This window comes from Elephas maximus, chromosome 4, assembly GCF_024166365.1.
Source record: "Elephas maximus indicus isolate mEleMax1 chromosome 4, mEleMax1 primary haplotype, whole genome shotgun sequence".
Lineage (NCBI taxonomy): Eukaryota > Metazoa > Chordata > Mammalia > Proboscidea > Elephantidae > Elephas > Elephas maximus.
In genome coordinates, this window is record NC_064822.1 from 126,722,659 (window position 1) to 126,738,368 (window position 15,710).

At 40.1% G+C, this 15,710-nt stretch overlaps 1 protein-coding gene across 2 annotated transcripts in view; it reads left to right on the forward strand.

The window, feature by feature from the left end:
- Positions 1–4,037: 4,037 nt before the first annotated feature.
- The window catches only part of HELB (DNA helicase B), a 37,974-nt gene continuing 26,301 nt past the window's right edge, over positions 4,038–15,710 (forward strand). For both annotated transcript variants that reach the window (XM_049883794.1, XM_049883795.1), the window contains exons 1-5: positions 4,038–4,290; positions 6,435–6,842; positions 10,228–10,397; positions 10,865–11,734; positions 15,383–15,560. In XM_049883794.1, coding sequence (XP_049739751.1) covers positions 4,104–4,290; positions 6,435–6,842; positions 10,228–10,397; positions 10,865–11,734; positions 15,383–15,560 — 1,813 coding nt within the window. In that variant the 5' untranslated portion in view covers positions 4,038–4,103. The remainder of the gene's footprint in view (positions 4,291–6,434; positions 6,843–10,227; positions 10,398–10,864; positions 11,735–15,382; positions 15,561–15,710) is intronic.

Here is a 15,710-nt window from a genome sequence, read left to right on the forward strand (position 1 = left end):
AGCCTAGTCAAGCTGACATATTAAAAGTAACCATCACGGTATCCATTGGTGATGTTTGCCTGAATTAGTTATCATATTGGAGGCTGCAAAACGGTGCTTTTCTATTTTCAGAATGTCTTCTTAAATTTCTTATTAACTGTATTCTGTAGTTTTTTTTTTAGTGCATGCCACAATGGATGCATCAATTTTTATTTATTCAGTTTTTTTTTTTTTTTTAGTGAGGTAAAATTCACATAACATACTATCAACCATCTTAAAGTGTACAGTTCGGGAGTACTCAGTGTATTCACAATGTTGTGCAACCACCTGCTCTCTCTAGTTTAAAAACTTTTTTCATTACCTCATAAAAACACCCTGTGCCTATGCAGTAATCACTATCCATTCTCCTCTCATCCCAGCCTCCGGTAATGTCTAATCTGCTTTCTGTCTATTCTGCATATATCATATAAAAGAAATCACACAACATGCAACCTTTTGTCTGGTTTCTTTCACTTTGCAACATTTTTGAAGTTCATCCAAGTTGTAGCATGTATCAGTATTTCGTTCATTTTTATGCCTGAATGATATTGTATGGTAGGAATTTATCTATGTATCACTTGATGGATATTTGGATTGTTTCCACTTTTTTGGCTATTGTGAATATGCTGCCATAATTATTCATTTTTCTTGGGTATATACCTATATACGGCACTTGGTGTTTTTTTTTGTTTGTTTTTTATACCTATAAGTGGATTTACTGGGTCATATGCTAATTCAATGTTTAATTTATTGAGGAAGCAATAACTGTCATCTGTTAGCTATACTGACTATACCATTTTACATTCTCACCAACAATGTTTGAGGGTTCCAATTCTCCACGAGCTCACCAACACTTGTCATTTTAGTTTTAGTCTTTTATTTCTTATAGCATTCTAGCAGGTCTGAAGTAGCATCTCATTATGGTTTTGACTTGCAGATGTCATGCCTGACCCAGGCCATGGTCCTTTAAATCACGTCATATGCACCGGAAAAGCAGACAGTGAACAATGAAAAAGGAAGACAGAAGCAAAATTGACACATTTGAATTGTTATGTTGGTGAAGAATAATGAAAATACCTTGGACTGCCAAAATAATGAACAAACCAGTGCTAGAAGAAATACAAATAGAATGCCCCTTAGAAGTGAGGTTGGCAAGAGTTTGTCTTGCTTACTGTGGACACTTCATCAGAAAAGACTACTTGCTGCAAAAGGGCATGTTTGATAAAGGAGAAGGTCAACAAAAATGAGGGAAACTCTCAGTGAGATGGACTGGGACAATACCTGAAACAATGGACTCAACCAAACCAATTGCGGTAAGGATGGTGCAGAACCAGGCAACATTTTATTCTGTTAAACATAAGGCCACCATGAGTCAGAGCGGACTTGAAGGCAACTAACAATGATTGATGACTAATGATGTTAAGCATCTTTCATGTGCTTATCGCCCATCTGAATCTTTTCTTAGGAGAAATGCCTATTCAAGTTCTTTGCCCATTTTTAAATTGGGTTGTTGCTTTTTTCTTGTTGAACTGTAACTCTTAAACAACAAAATCCAAAGAACAAAAGATACGGAAGCAGGGTTCTCATGATCTTGACTCATCTGTACTACCTGATAGAATGTGATTGAGGTATATATACAGAAGCTTAACAACTGGAATCTTATGCGCAAACCACCATGCCGATAACAAGGATATCACATGTGTATACACATAAATGGCTCAGATCTGGGCAGTGGATACGTTTCTGTTTGGTATCTTGAGTCTGAAGTAGCCAAGGGATAGACTAACGATATCTAACTGACAGTTGTTTTCACAGGTTTGGAGATTGGATTTGGAATCAGCAGCATGTAGGGGATAGAGTTACGGTACTGGAAAGACTACTGAGGGAAGGATAATAGAGGCATTGGACACTTAGGATGGAACCCTGGGGAACACCAATATTTAAGAGACTGTCAGAGGCAGAGAAGCCCAATGGGTACTATTAACAGTTAGAGAGATAGGATGAAAAATTGAGAAGACAAGTCACAAGAGCCCAGGGAACAGTGTTACAAGCAGAGACTAGTTAACAATTTAAATACTGCTGAGAGGTTGGGTAATATAAAGGCTAGAAGGTATCACTGGATTTAGCAACAAAAGAGATCACTAGTATGATCTTTGTCAGAGCAGATTCAAGGTTGTGGTGGAAACAGTAGCCATGTGAGTGTTAAGGAAGAAATTCAATCTTACCTGCATGATCCTTGGAAACACTGATGTTTTGCTGGCCCGAACAAAGAGCTTTTCTTCTAAAAGCAACAAAAGTGGACATTTGTCAATTTGTACCCAAAGAAAAAAAAATCAATTTTAGTATTTTTTCCCATAAATTTTTCTTAAATCTGTGCTGTTATTTACCTCTATTAACATTATAGCTTTTGGACTTAGCAATGAATGCATAGTTATTTTAGGTTGAGCCCTGTGGCACAGTGGTTAAGAGCTTGGCTGCTAATCTAAAAGTGTGCAGTTGGAGTTCACCAGCCCAACCTTGGAAACACTATGTGGCAGTTCTACTCTGTTCTGTAGGGTTGCTATGTGTAGAAATCCATTCAAAGGCAACAGGTTTAGTTTTGTTTTTGGTTTAATATGGAGAAAGATGTGGCAATCTGCTTCTGTAAACACTACAGCCTAATAAACCCTACAGGGCTGTTCTACTCTGTCACATGGGGTCACTATGAGCTGAAAATCAACTTGACTGCACCTAGCAATGAAAAAAAAAAATAGTAATTAGTAGAGTCAATACAGTAATATATTTTATGGTGTTTCTCAAAGAGCATCATGACTTTCAAATACTATCTTCACCAAGTATGAGAACCATGGATCCAGAATACTTTCTTTTTTAACCACTCTATTTCTATGCCCTCCCTCCTCCCCATCATCACTTATTCTCTGGGCTGCAAGTGGATGCTTTTTGTCATGACACGAACCAGCAGGACCCTAGCTTAAAGAAGTTTGGGAGACCAGGGTGTACTCACAGAGGAAAAGATGAGAAGGACTTTGGATGTTATCTAATCTACTGGTTTCCAAACCTGGCTGAGCATCAAAATGGACAACCTGGGACGTGCGTTAAAAAGACAGAATCCTGGGCCCCAGTCCTAGAATCCCACTCAGTAGGTCTGGAATGGATCCTGAACTCCGTACTTAGTAAGTGGCTTAGATGATACAAACTCCTCCCTCTCTGCCCCTTTTAGCATAGCCCTCCTGCTACATTAGTTATGAGCTACAGCCTTAACCAAAAGGTCGGCAGTTCTAATCCATCAGCCTTTCCTTGGGGGCAGTTCTACTCTGTCCTACAGGGTCGCTATGGGTCAGAATTGACTCCACCGCAATGGGCTTGGTTTGGTTCTGGTTGAGCAGCGGTTAAGCACTTGGCTGCTAACGGATAGATCAGCGGGAGAAAGACGTGGCAGTGCTGTCTTCCCTAAAGATTCCAGCCTTGGAAACCCTGCGGGGCAGTTCTATTCTGTCCTAAAGGGTGCTATGAGTCCGAATCCACTCGATGGCAGATTGGTTTGGTTTCCGCGGCCCTTTTATAGTTAAGGAAACGGGCCCCAAAGCAGTCACGACTAGAAAAGTGAATCGACTGGACATTGTTCTAAGTGGATGGTGGCCGACCACCTTGCAGGATGCCAGCTACCCTTTCGCTGGGGGGCGGAGGCGGCTGTTATTTTTTCGGGTTCTCTGGCTTGTGGTCTTCTCCCCAATTTCTGTCTCCGGGGAGACGCCGTGAGCAAGCGGCTCAGCAGGCGCCACACCTCCGGCTCCCTGCCCGCCTGGCCTCCTCCCGCGTCCTGCAGTCAGTACGCCTGCGCTCCCTTGCCGCTTCGCCGGGCTCCGTCCTGTTTCCGCCCCCTTTCCTCCTCACTCCTCTTCCACTTCTAACTGGAGACTTGGGGCGGAGCTTCGCCACCGCCCCGCCCCTTCGCGCACGCTGGACGCCGCCTGGGCGGTCCCGGAAGCTGACGTTTTCCAGTCGCGAACCTGATTGGCTGATCGTGGCCGTGTTCCCCGCCCGGGTTTTCCCGATTTGTTTGTATCGACTCCGGGCAGAGGAACATGGATGGCTTAAATCAGCCCTTGCGGGAACTGCGGGGACCTCTGTGTCCGCCTAAGGACCTAGTGGAGGAAGACACTGACTATTTAAAAGAGGATATGGAGGAGGATGAAGACCCAGTGTTTGTGGACGCCGAGGAGCTCTGCAGTGGGGGCGTAAAGGCTGGTTGCCTCCCGGGTCGCCTTCCTGGTGAGGACACAGGCTTTACTCGGGGGATGGCACAGGAGGACGAGTCTAGTGTTTCCCGTCCTAGCCTTGTCCCTAGAAAGGCTCCCGGTCACTGCTAAGACTTATGTTTGGGATGGCCTAGCTGCTTCGTCCTACTTAGGGTAAAATGATAGCAGCAGTGACTTTAATTGAGCATATACTATGTGTTAAGCTTGGACTTTACCTATATAATCTCATTCAGTATTCACAATCCTTTGAGGTAGTTTTACAGACGAGGAAATAGTCATAGGGAGGCTGTATAGTCTTGTGCAAGATTAGGCAGCTGGTGGATGTCCAGCCTGTATTAACACCCAGAATCAAGGCCTTCAACTTTAAACCTATTCCGCCTGGAGTCAAATATGGGGTTGTTCTTCAGCTAGTTAGGAGAGAACACAAGGACAAATTCAACTAATTGGTCTTGACCTTGTGTAGTTTTCTGTGCTATGAAATACAGGTAGTCCTCGACTTAGGATGTATTTGAGTTACAACAAATGATTGTCTTTTTTTTTTTTTTTTACTTCTTATTGTTAGTAATATGTACTACATATAATGTTGCAATGTGTAATTCGCTAATGTTATCACTCTCATGCCAACCCCCAAAGACAAATAAAGATCAGGTTTATAAAGATAACGATAATAAAAGGCAATAATAATAAAAAAGTGAAGTATTCAACTTAAGTCAGAACAACGTGAGTAATTGTCGGCGTGGAACCCTGTAAGTTGGGAACTACCTGTATACCTGTTATATGTACATGTGACTGATATTTAAAAATTATTTTAATGTTCAGGCTAGTGCTGTCCAGTAGAGCTTCCCGTGATGATGGAAATGTTCTATAACTGCTCTGTCCAGTACCATAGCACTAGTCTCATGTAGTGGCATAGCGGTTAAGAGCTCAGCTGCTAACCAAAAGGTTGGCAATTTGAATCTACCAGCTGCTTATTGGAAACCCTAGGGGGCAGTTCTACTCTGTCCTATAGAGTCGCTGTGAGTTGGAATCGAAGGCAGTGGGTTTTTAGCCTCATGCGGCTAAAAAACAAACCAAACCCATTGCCATCCAGTCAATTCCAACTCATAGCGACCCTATAGGTCTGAGTAGAACTGCCCCATAGAGTTTTCAAGGAGTGCCTGGTGTATTCGAACTGTTGACCTTTTGGTTAGCAGTTGTAGCACTTATCCGCCGTGCCACCAGGGTTTCCATGTGGCTAATGGGAACTTGAAATGTGGCTAGTGCAATTCAGGAGCTGAATTTTGAAAGTGCAGGTTTAGAGAGAAAGTTTTCAAGTATCTGTGGAGTGTTCACTTGTTTATATATATATATATATATATATATATATATATATATATATATATATATATATTTATATATATATATATTTTATTTATTTCGTTGTTGAGAATATGCACAGAAAAACTGGTGTGCAAACCCATGGCTGTCGAGTCAGTTCCGACTCATAGGGTCACTATAGTTGAAATCACAACAACAACACACACCAGCAGCACACAACAGCAACAACAGCTATGTTTTAAGCAAGGTGCTTGGTGAGATAAAATGACGCAGTTCCTGTCTTAATGGACCTTACAGTCTAATAAATTAAATAGATGTTCTTAGGATAATCACAGAAGTAACTATAGTATTACTTAGTGCTTAGAACGAATGGTGCTATGAGAAGTTAGATTCATGAGATTCAGGGATGGCTTTCCTAATGAAGTGACAAGCTGATGTCTGTAGTGAAATGTATGTAATGAGAACATTTAAGGTTGAAGGAACAGATTGTGCAAAGGCCCTGTGATAGGAGGTAGTATATTTTCAGGAACTGCACGAAGGCCAATATTGGCTGAGATCAGAACAGCAGGGAGAGGATTGCCCTTAGAACAGGAGGAGCAGACATTCGCTGTGTATTGTGCTCACCTCTTGGTTTCCAAAGACAAATGAAATGCAGTACCCACTCTAGAGAGTTTCAGTGGGGTAGAGAGAAATAAACATGTAGGTGGAATAAAATGTTATACACGTCCTAATGGACATCTCTACAGGGTGCTGTGGGGAGATTAAAGAGAGTGGTGTGTGTGTGATAAAACATTGGGGAAGGAATTTTAAAATATCCTAAATTTACTTTTTTTTTTTAAGTTTTAATTTATGATGAAGACACTCAAGAGAAATGTGAAGTATTTGGACGTTTTCCATTAACGGATCCTTGGTGGCGAGTAAAGGTACAAGTGAAGCCTGTGGGAAGGAGGTATCATACTCAAGGATTTCCATCTTACTTTTTACAGTCTGATATGTCACCACCAAATCAAGAGCACATCTGTTCCCTTTTTCTTAAGGAGTGTCAGGTCTCCGATGAGTTTAAAAGTAACTTTTTAAAATGGGTAAATGAAGTATCAAGCTATAAATACCTAAACTTTGAAAATATTAGAGAAACATTAAGAGCTTTCCAAAAGGAAAATAAAAGGAAAAGTAAAAAAAAATCAGCACAGAATGAACAGGAAGAGTCAGTACCAGATCACGAGATGAGTCTTCCCCTGGAGAATACAAGTAAGTGTGATTTCACCTTTGAGTTTTAGTGTAATTGAGATACTTATCACTCTGGTATCTTGGCATAATATTCTTAAATTGGTTTGATGAACATTTGTTTATGTTGCTTTTGGAGTATGAATGTGATAATAAATGTCATGGGAAACCATGGAATGGGTATAAACGGGAATGACAAGCTTAGCTTTGTGTTTTAGGAAGATCACCATTATGCACAGCCCCACCAACCCTGTTTTAACAGAACTATCTGCCTATACCACACCTGTATAGCTGAACATGGCTGGAGAAAAGACACTACTCTGTCATTTGCTTCTAAAAGATGTACCTGAGTCTGTCAAGTGGACTCAACTGCTGTTTGCCTGGCCTCCCACAGTTCTTTAGAGTATCCTCTTCTACTCTCAGACAAATATTACACATTCCAGCTATACTTTCATTTTCACTAAGCCGCCAACTCTTATCAAGGTTACTAATGATCTTCTTCACTAAATCCAAAGGCTAATTATCAGCCCCCATCGGTGAGCAACATTTGACACAGTGAGTCGCTCCCTCCTTCTTAAAATTCTTGCCTTCCGCAACATCACTCTGTTGGTTTTTACTTGACCTCACAGGCTTCATCCATGTGTTCTAAGACTTAGTCCTTGTACCTGTTCTCTGTGTCTCCTTACTCCCAGATGATGTCCTCTAGTCACATGGCTTTGCAGACCACCTGTATGAAAAGGTGGTTTGCAGACAGCTGTAGTTTGAACCTCTCTCCTGAACTATAAATAGGAATGTCCAATCGCCTCCTCAAGCTCTCCACTAACATGGAGTTAAAATGTCCAAAGCTGAATTCCAGATTTTCTCTCCTCAGGCTTGTTTCTCTTCAGGCTTTCACCTCCTTAGAAAATGGCAGCTCTTCCTCTTATTCAGGTTAATATCCTTGGTGGTGTCTTCGACTTCTCTTTTCCCTTGTACCCCACATCCAGTCCATCTGCAAATATTGTTGACTTCACCTTTCAAGTATACCCAGAGTCCCAGAATTCTCTTCACCTTTCCCACTACGGCCCAGATGCAAACCATCATTTCCACCTAAGTTTTAGCAGTTGTCTCCTGACTACTTCTTTTCAGACCCTTAAGTTTCTTCTCAGCGTGGCAGCCAGAGTAATCCTTTTAAATCATAAGTCGAATCTTGTTATCCCTCTGCTCAAAATCTTTTGGTGGCTTTCCATTGTTGTCAGAGTAAAATCTAAAGTATTAGGTTTAAAGTAAAACTATAAAGTCAAATTAAAATTCCAAGGCCCTACCTGCTCTCATTACTGTTCCCTCCCTGACCACATCTCTGATAACTTCTCCCGTTGCTCCATTTCCTTCAGCTACACTGACCTCCTCGTTCCTCGTCTACATAAAATAGTAATGCAGTCGGCGCTCCCCTGCCCCTCAGTGCTTTTTCCAATTTTAAATGGGTAAATTTTATATTACTCCATTGCACTTTTCACCAGCAGTGTAGTATCTATTTGCTATTTGTTTGATTTTCTCATTAGAATGTATAAGCTCTATGAGGGCAGGGACTTTGTGGGGTTCATAGCTGGATCATAAGTACCCTAGGACTGTACCTGAAACATAACAGGCATTCAGTAAATATGTGTTGAGTTAATGAAGGCTGGAGTGTAGGCAGTGATAAAGCACACGGTTGGAGGAATAGCTCTTCCCATTGTCACAGAGGCAAGAGAAAAGGATGGGCACAGATGCAACTAAATTTGTAAGTGGGAGAGCAGGAAATTGAGGAAATTTGAGGCAACGGCCTTTATTTCTTCTTTAAGGGATAGGTTACTGTTACTTGAGATTGAGGGGGATAAGAAGGAGGGCTGAGTAGAGGGAAGTTTTAAAATAATCTCGGTGAATAATGAGTGAGGAGGGAGGGCCAGGGTGTTGGAAGGGTAGGGCATTGAGGAGGGTAGGATGTTTCAATTTAAGATTATTGCTGGAAGCAGCTCTAGGGAGGACGATTTCCATGCGCTGAGGGTCATGGGAACTGAGGAGTTCAGTTGCTGAGATCCTGGGGTCTTGGACAGGCCAGCTATATGGATGGTAAAGCCCCCTAGGTTTTGGAGCAGAGGGGAGTATGTGGCAAGGTGGAGTGAAAGAGCCTTAAGTGTTAGGAGACAGCTAACATGGAGGGAATAAACAAAAATTATGAAAAGGAGACCAGAAGTCTGCATCCATGTAGCAGAGAGTAAACACTACATGAATTTGAATGCATCACAAATAAGTGACCTCTTTGGATTTCAGGTTCCTCATCCATAACATGAAGGGGTTGGATGAGATGACCTTTAAGGTCCTTTCAGCTCCTTTCCGGCTCTAAAATCATAGTTGTAACTATCTAACTTTTGTGTCCACCACCCATCAATCTGTCAGTCTGTGATGGCTTGCATGTTGCTGTGATACTGGAAGCGATGCTACTGATGTCTCAAATACCAGCATGGTCATCCGTGATGGACAGGTTACAGTGGAGCTTCCAGACTGAGACAAACCAGGAAGAAAGGCCTGGTGATCTGCTTCCGAAAATTAGCCAGTGAAAACCCTGTGGATCACAGTAGAATATTGTCCAATGTGGCTCTGGAAAATGAGTCTCCTAGCTTGGAAGACACTCAAAATACATGGTGGTCGTAACAATGGACTTGAGCACATCAAGGTTTGTGAAGATGGCACAGATCCAGGCAGTGTTTTGTTCTATTGTACATAAGGTTGCTGTGAGTTGGAGGCGACTTGACAGCAACTAACAACAACAACTTCCGTGTCAATAGGAATTATTCTGAGTCTGTAAGAAAAAGTTCAGTTTAATTCTGTTTAAGAAGGCAGAGGGGAAAGGCAAGGATATGAGTAATTTATTTTGGAAAGATTTCAGTCCAAATGGTTTAAAATAATTTTTTTAAAATATGGTGAATTTGTTATCTGGGCATTTATATCTATGGACATTTCATATCTTGGTTATATGAAATAAATCTGACAGTACACCACTGAATGTCTTCAATGGCAAAAGAATCATGATTACAGTTGGAAAAATGAGTATAAAAGTTACCATGTAAATGATCTTTTTTATGCTTAGCTTTAAATTGTGTATCACTGAGTAAAAGATTTGGTTCTGATTATATTATAAACAAAAGACTAAGAAGTAGTTTTCCAAGCTTTTGAAGAACATAAATTTTGGTGTTAAACATAATGAGAAACCATCTCAGTGCAAAAGGAATTGTTACAATCTGATCAATATTGTTGCTGTTTAAAGTAAATTCATTCATCTCTCTGATTTGGATTTCTTGAACTGGTTGTGCTAAATGAGAAAGTACTTCAAATCAGTTTGTCTGAGGACTCATTTTTATGTTTTCATCTGTTCTTTTTGGATATCCTGTAGTTGCGTTTACAAGTGTTATGACAGCTTTGCAATTTCCGAAAATAATGGAATTCCTTCCAGTTCTTCTGCCTCGACACTTTAAACAGCTCATAGGCTCAGGCTCTACAACGGTGTTGGAAGAGATAGAAGAGATTTTGGGTACACATCCATGGATGCTTGGATTTAGTAAAGTAAGTAGTGAGTTAGGGAGTTAATAATAAATGCCTAAAATGTAAAAAAAAAAAAAAAAGAAATCAAAGAATAATATAAACTATTTAGAAATGTGGAGGCAAATTCTGGAAAAAATAACTCAAAGAGTTGAAGGTGATTGCTTTTAGAAAGCATGGGGAGGGGTAAAGCAGGGAATTCTTGTATTTTGTTGTTGTTGCAGGCCTCAGTATTATTTGGCTTTTGAAACTATACATGTATTGATTTGATAAATTACAATTTTAATGTAAAAATTACACATATCTCTAATCACAGTCAGTATATTTAAAGTGATGAATGAGACACATGGTTTTTTCCTCCACATTTAAGTGAAATGCATATCTCATGGGAAATAGAAAAGTTATAAAGAAAAATAGTTTTTACTGTAAGTTTAATACTATTCATCAGTAGAATTTTTTTATACAGCAATTTGAACTTTATTTCCTTAAAGATAACCTACAGAAAATTGAAGCTTTTGCGATGTGAGGCAAGTTGGACAGCCTTTTGTCAGTGCAAGCCTCTTCTCCAGTTGATGACTGACCTAGAGAAGAATGCATTGATAATCTACTCTAAACTGAAGCAGATATGTAGAGAACATGGGCACACTTGTATTGAAGAAGCTGAATTAACTTCTCAGTTGTCAGACCAAGTGTGTTTTTATGATGTGTGGCAGTCTCTGAAGTTTTTGCAGGATTCTGGTGTGGTGACATGCGAGAAAGGCTGTGTCTTTCTTTATGACCTTTACCAGGCAGAAAGAGGCATTGCCTCTTCTCTCTGCCACCTGATGATGAAACCTCCATGGGAGCTACATGTAGATGTAAAAAAGGTGCTTGCATCTCTTCATGCCCGCAAACCTGAGAATTCCGAAAGTGATGATGTATTGAATGAAAGTAAACTGGATGAGACAAGATTAGAAGATTCTGTGCACATTCCGGATACACAGGACAATAGTGATCGTAATGGTGAAAATGAACTTAATGCAGAAATAAGTGAAGTTCTCCTGGATCAGGATCAGGTGACTGCTTTGGAAATGATTTGTGCAAATGCCGTGACAGTCATAAGTGGAAAGGGTGGTTGTGGAAAGACCACAATTGTCAGCCACCTTTTTAAGCATATAGAGCAATTAGAAGAAAGAGAAGTAAAAAAAGCTTGTGAAGATTTTGAGCAAGACCAGGATGTATCTGAAGAATGGATGACCTTTACTAAGCAAAGCCAACTAGAGGCGGGCAAGGCTATAGAAGTTTTACTTACAGCACCCACAGGGAAAGCAGCTGGCTTACTGCGACAGAAAACCGGTCTTCATGCTTATACGCTATGTCAGGTAAAACCTTGACGTTTTGTTAGATAAAATATTTGCCTTAAAGACAAACTTTATTTAGAGAGTTCAAGCTTTTTTTTTTTTATTTCTTCCTGATGACAATCAATAGGTATTTACTGATTGTCTGCTGGGTCCCTGCCTTGTAGTAGATAATAGTTTAGATCTGTGCTACTCAAGACAACCAGTCCGTGAACTGTTACCAGTTTGTAATGAGAAAGGAGCTAGTGCCAGAGAGTAAATGGGTGCACTGCTTCCTTCACTGAGAAAGTCTTTTGAACAAAAAGTGTATGTTTATGAACTGAGGTGTATGTTTAATGATGTAGTTAGTTAAACTCTGGCACAAGCTCAATTTTTCATTGGAACTGGTTATAAACATGTCTTAGTCCGCAGACCACACCTTGAGTAGCATTGGAGATTGAAGAAAAAGGTTTGTGCCTTTTAGAATGAAGGCTTATTGAGAGTGAGGGCTTTGTTGATCTGGTTTCATTCTTCATGTCCTCCCCCTTAGAACATTGCCTTGTAAATAGTAGACACTTAACAAAAATTTCAGGTGAATCATATGCTTGAACAAATAGTTTGGCCATAATTCAGAGTCATGGAGATTTAGACTTGTAAAGGGTTGGAGCAGTTCCTTTAGCCCTGACCTTTATAGACCTTTATAGATAAAGACCTTTATAGACCTTGTGGTTGGAAGATTTACCAAGGATGTAATAACGGAATTGGACTTCAGAGGACCGTAGGCTCCGGTGAGGAAAACATTTTATTTAGGGGAAAGGCCTTAACAGAGGCTTTGAGTAGAATGATGGTAGGGCATATAAAGGTTTGGAGGTGACTCCTTTGATGGGAACGAAGGCCTCGTATTGCAGAATAATGGACATTTAAACTTTGCTTAGACAGGGAATTTGAACTTTAAAGTTTGTAAAGTATTTTGGCAATATCTCATTAAACCTTTGCCAATCCTGTGACGTGGGTAAGTGATGTTATTTCCATTTTTATAGAAGAGCAGGCTGAAGTTTGGGGTGTTAAACTACTTGCCCAGAATCTCAATTAAGGAACTAGGATGCTGTCATGGATTGAATTGTGTCCCTCCAAAATGTGTGTCAGCTTGGCTAGGCCATGGTTGCTAGTATTGTGTGATCTGATATGATTATCTCTGTGTTATAAATTCTAACCTCTATGATGTTAATGAGGCAAAATTAGAGACAATTATGTTAACAAGGTAGGATATAATCTACAGGATTAGGTTGTATCTTGAGTCAGTCTCTTTTGAGATATAAAAGAGAGAAGTGAGCAGAAAGAAGGACCTCATTACCACCAAGTAAGGAGAACCAGAACTTGAGGTCCTTGTGCTGAGAAGCTCCTAGGCTAGGGGAAGATTAATGACAAGGACCTTTTTCCAGAGCTGACAGAGAGTGAAAACCTTCCCCTAGAGCTGGCACCCCGAATTTGGACTTTCAGCCTCCTAAACTGAGAGAGAATAAACTTCTGTTTATTAAAACTATCCACTGGTGGTATTTCTGTTATAGCAGCACTAGATAACTAAGACAGATGCTGATTCAGATTTCTGACCTCTTGTTACTCTTTCCATGTGCTATAATTTCCTTATTTATTATGGACCTTGAACTCCTAACAAAGAATTTGAAACTTGATTTATAAGGGAGCAGTTTATGTTTCTGAGGAGGAGAGTAAAATGAAGAAAGCAACTTTAAGGAAGATTGCATAGAATCAGAACAAGAAGCCGCCTCAGAAATCGTCTTGGCCATTACCTTCGTTTGTTAGATGAGTGAATGGGGGCATAGAGAAGCTCAGTGACTTGTCCATATAGCTCACTGGCGACAGTCTTCTGATCAGTTCATGGTTTTTGCACTATGCCTTCATGCCTGATTAGTCTGCAGGATTGAATTAGAAGGGGAGAGACCAGACAAGGATCATTACTAAGTTTTACTTCACGTACCTATTCTGACCAATTGATAGTATCTTAATATTTGCTTGAGATCCTGGGAGAACATTTCTTAAGCCACATTTAGGCTCAGGAGAGAGTGCTAGGGAATATGAAAAGGACTGGGATGGTGCTTATGCAACTTATTTATCTTCCTTGGGCTAAGTTTGCCATTGTTTTTGTTGTGTGCCATTGAGTTGATCGCAATTCATAGCAACCCATGTGCCAAGGCGGAACAGCCCCTTAGGGTTTCCTGGGCCGTAATCTCTATGGGAGCAGATTGCCATGTTTTTTCTCCCATGGAGAGGCTGGTAGGTTCTAACCACCGACCTTTGGTTAGCAGCCTAACACTTAGCAGGGCTCCTTAAGTTTGCTATTAGTAAATAAAAAAATACGAATAATTTTTTAGTGTATGTCCCAAATATTGTATGGGGCATACTTATACTAACAGTTATTTGTTCTTTATCTGCAAATTCATTTTAACTGGGTGTCTTGTATTTTACCTGGCCATCTTGTCTTGGGCTAGTGTGTAACACAACCTGGCTATCAGGCTGTTGGGATGATTTAGGTCCTCATAGAAGAGGCCTATATTGAGTTGGTAGCAGTAGGAACGTAGTGAAAAGTGTCCATCAGTCACGCCTAAGATAACTAATTGAATATATAAAATAAAAGAAAGGCAACAATCAAAAGTGATTCCAAACTGTTCTACTGTGAGCCAAGGTCACTGAGAGAATGGGGGGTTTTGTTGAAGGGAATCAGTGCATTTGGGTGAGAAATATGAAGGCTTTATTTATAGACACGTTGAATTTAGTTTCAGTAAAATAAAGATATGTTATCATTTGTATATGCATATATATCCACACTCACAATGCAGAAACATTTCTGGAATGATGTATACCAAAATGGTCTCTGGTTGTAATTTTGTAAACAATTTTTTTTCCTCATCCATATTTTTTAAACAGTGATATTACCTCTGGAATAAATAGTTTTGTTGCATGTTTCATTATTGTCGGTGGTAGTGGTTTTTGGGGAGATGAAGAAGTTTAGAATACTAGAAAGAGAAAATAGTATTTTCTTAGTTAGGTTGGGAAGGCAGCCCTTTATTCCTAGAATGGAGTAATCAAATTGGGAGAGGAAGAGAGCTTAAGTGATGGGGGTATCTCAAGAGGCCAGGGTTTATTTGGAAAAGAAAAGGAGGTTTTCTCTGGTCAAGAGTGATGAGAGCAGTAGATCAGCACTCTGTGTGAAGCTTGTGAAATTAAACATACTAAGTACTCATGGAAGGAGCTCTGGTGGCACAGTGGTTAAGCACTCAGCTGCCATCTAAAAGGTCTGTGGTTTAAACCCACCAGCTGCTCCGCAGTAGAAAGATGAGGCAGTCTGCTTCCGTAAAGATTACAGCCTTGAAAACCCTATGGGGCAGATCTGCCCAGTCCTTTGGGTCGCAATGAGTTGGAATCGACTCCATGGCACACAACAATGACAAAGTACTCATTAGGAAGCAGTTTTAACTATTTGATTAAAAAAACATTTGATCTATCTTTTCTGCATATTCATCACTATAACTTTGTGTTGTCTATTTCTTTAGTCTTTTCCCTGTTTGTCTCTCCCCCGCCGCCCACATTTAAGATTTTTATTTTAAAATAACATGCTGTTAAAATTTTTTGTACAAATTTTTTAAACCTGAATTTAGAAATATACTTTGCTTTTAGGTCAATTACAGCTTCTACTTATGGAAGAAAAATAAGATGACAAAGAACAAACCATGGAAATTTTCTTCAATTCGAGTTCTGGTTGTGGATGAAGGGAGTTTGGTATCTGTAAGAATCTTCAAATCGGTTTTAAACATATTGTGTGAGCACTCCAAACTTTCTAAGCTTATTGTTCTTGGTAAGTTAAAGTGTCTTTAGAATTCTGATGTTTAGTTCAAAGCACTGTTGTTAGTAGGTCCTTTGTACCGTTTTAAAGGCAGGAAGCGATTTCTCAAAGCTACACTGAGTTAGTTCTGACCACTCTTCTAACGTGCTTGGGCGGGTCTTT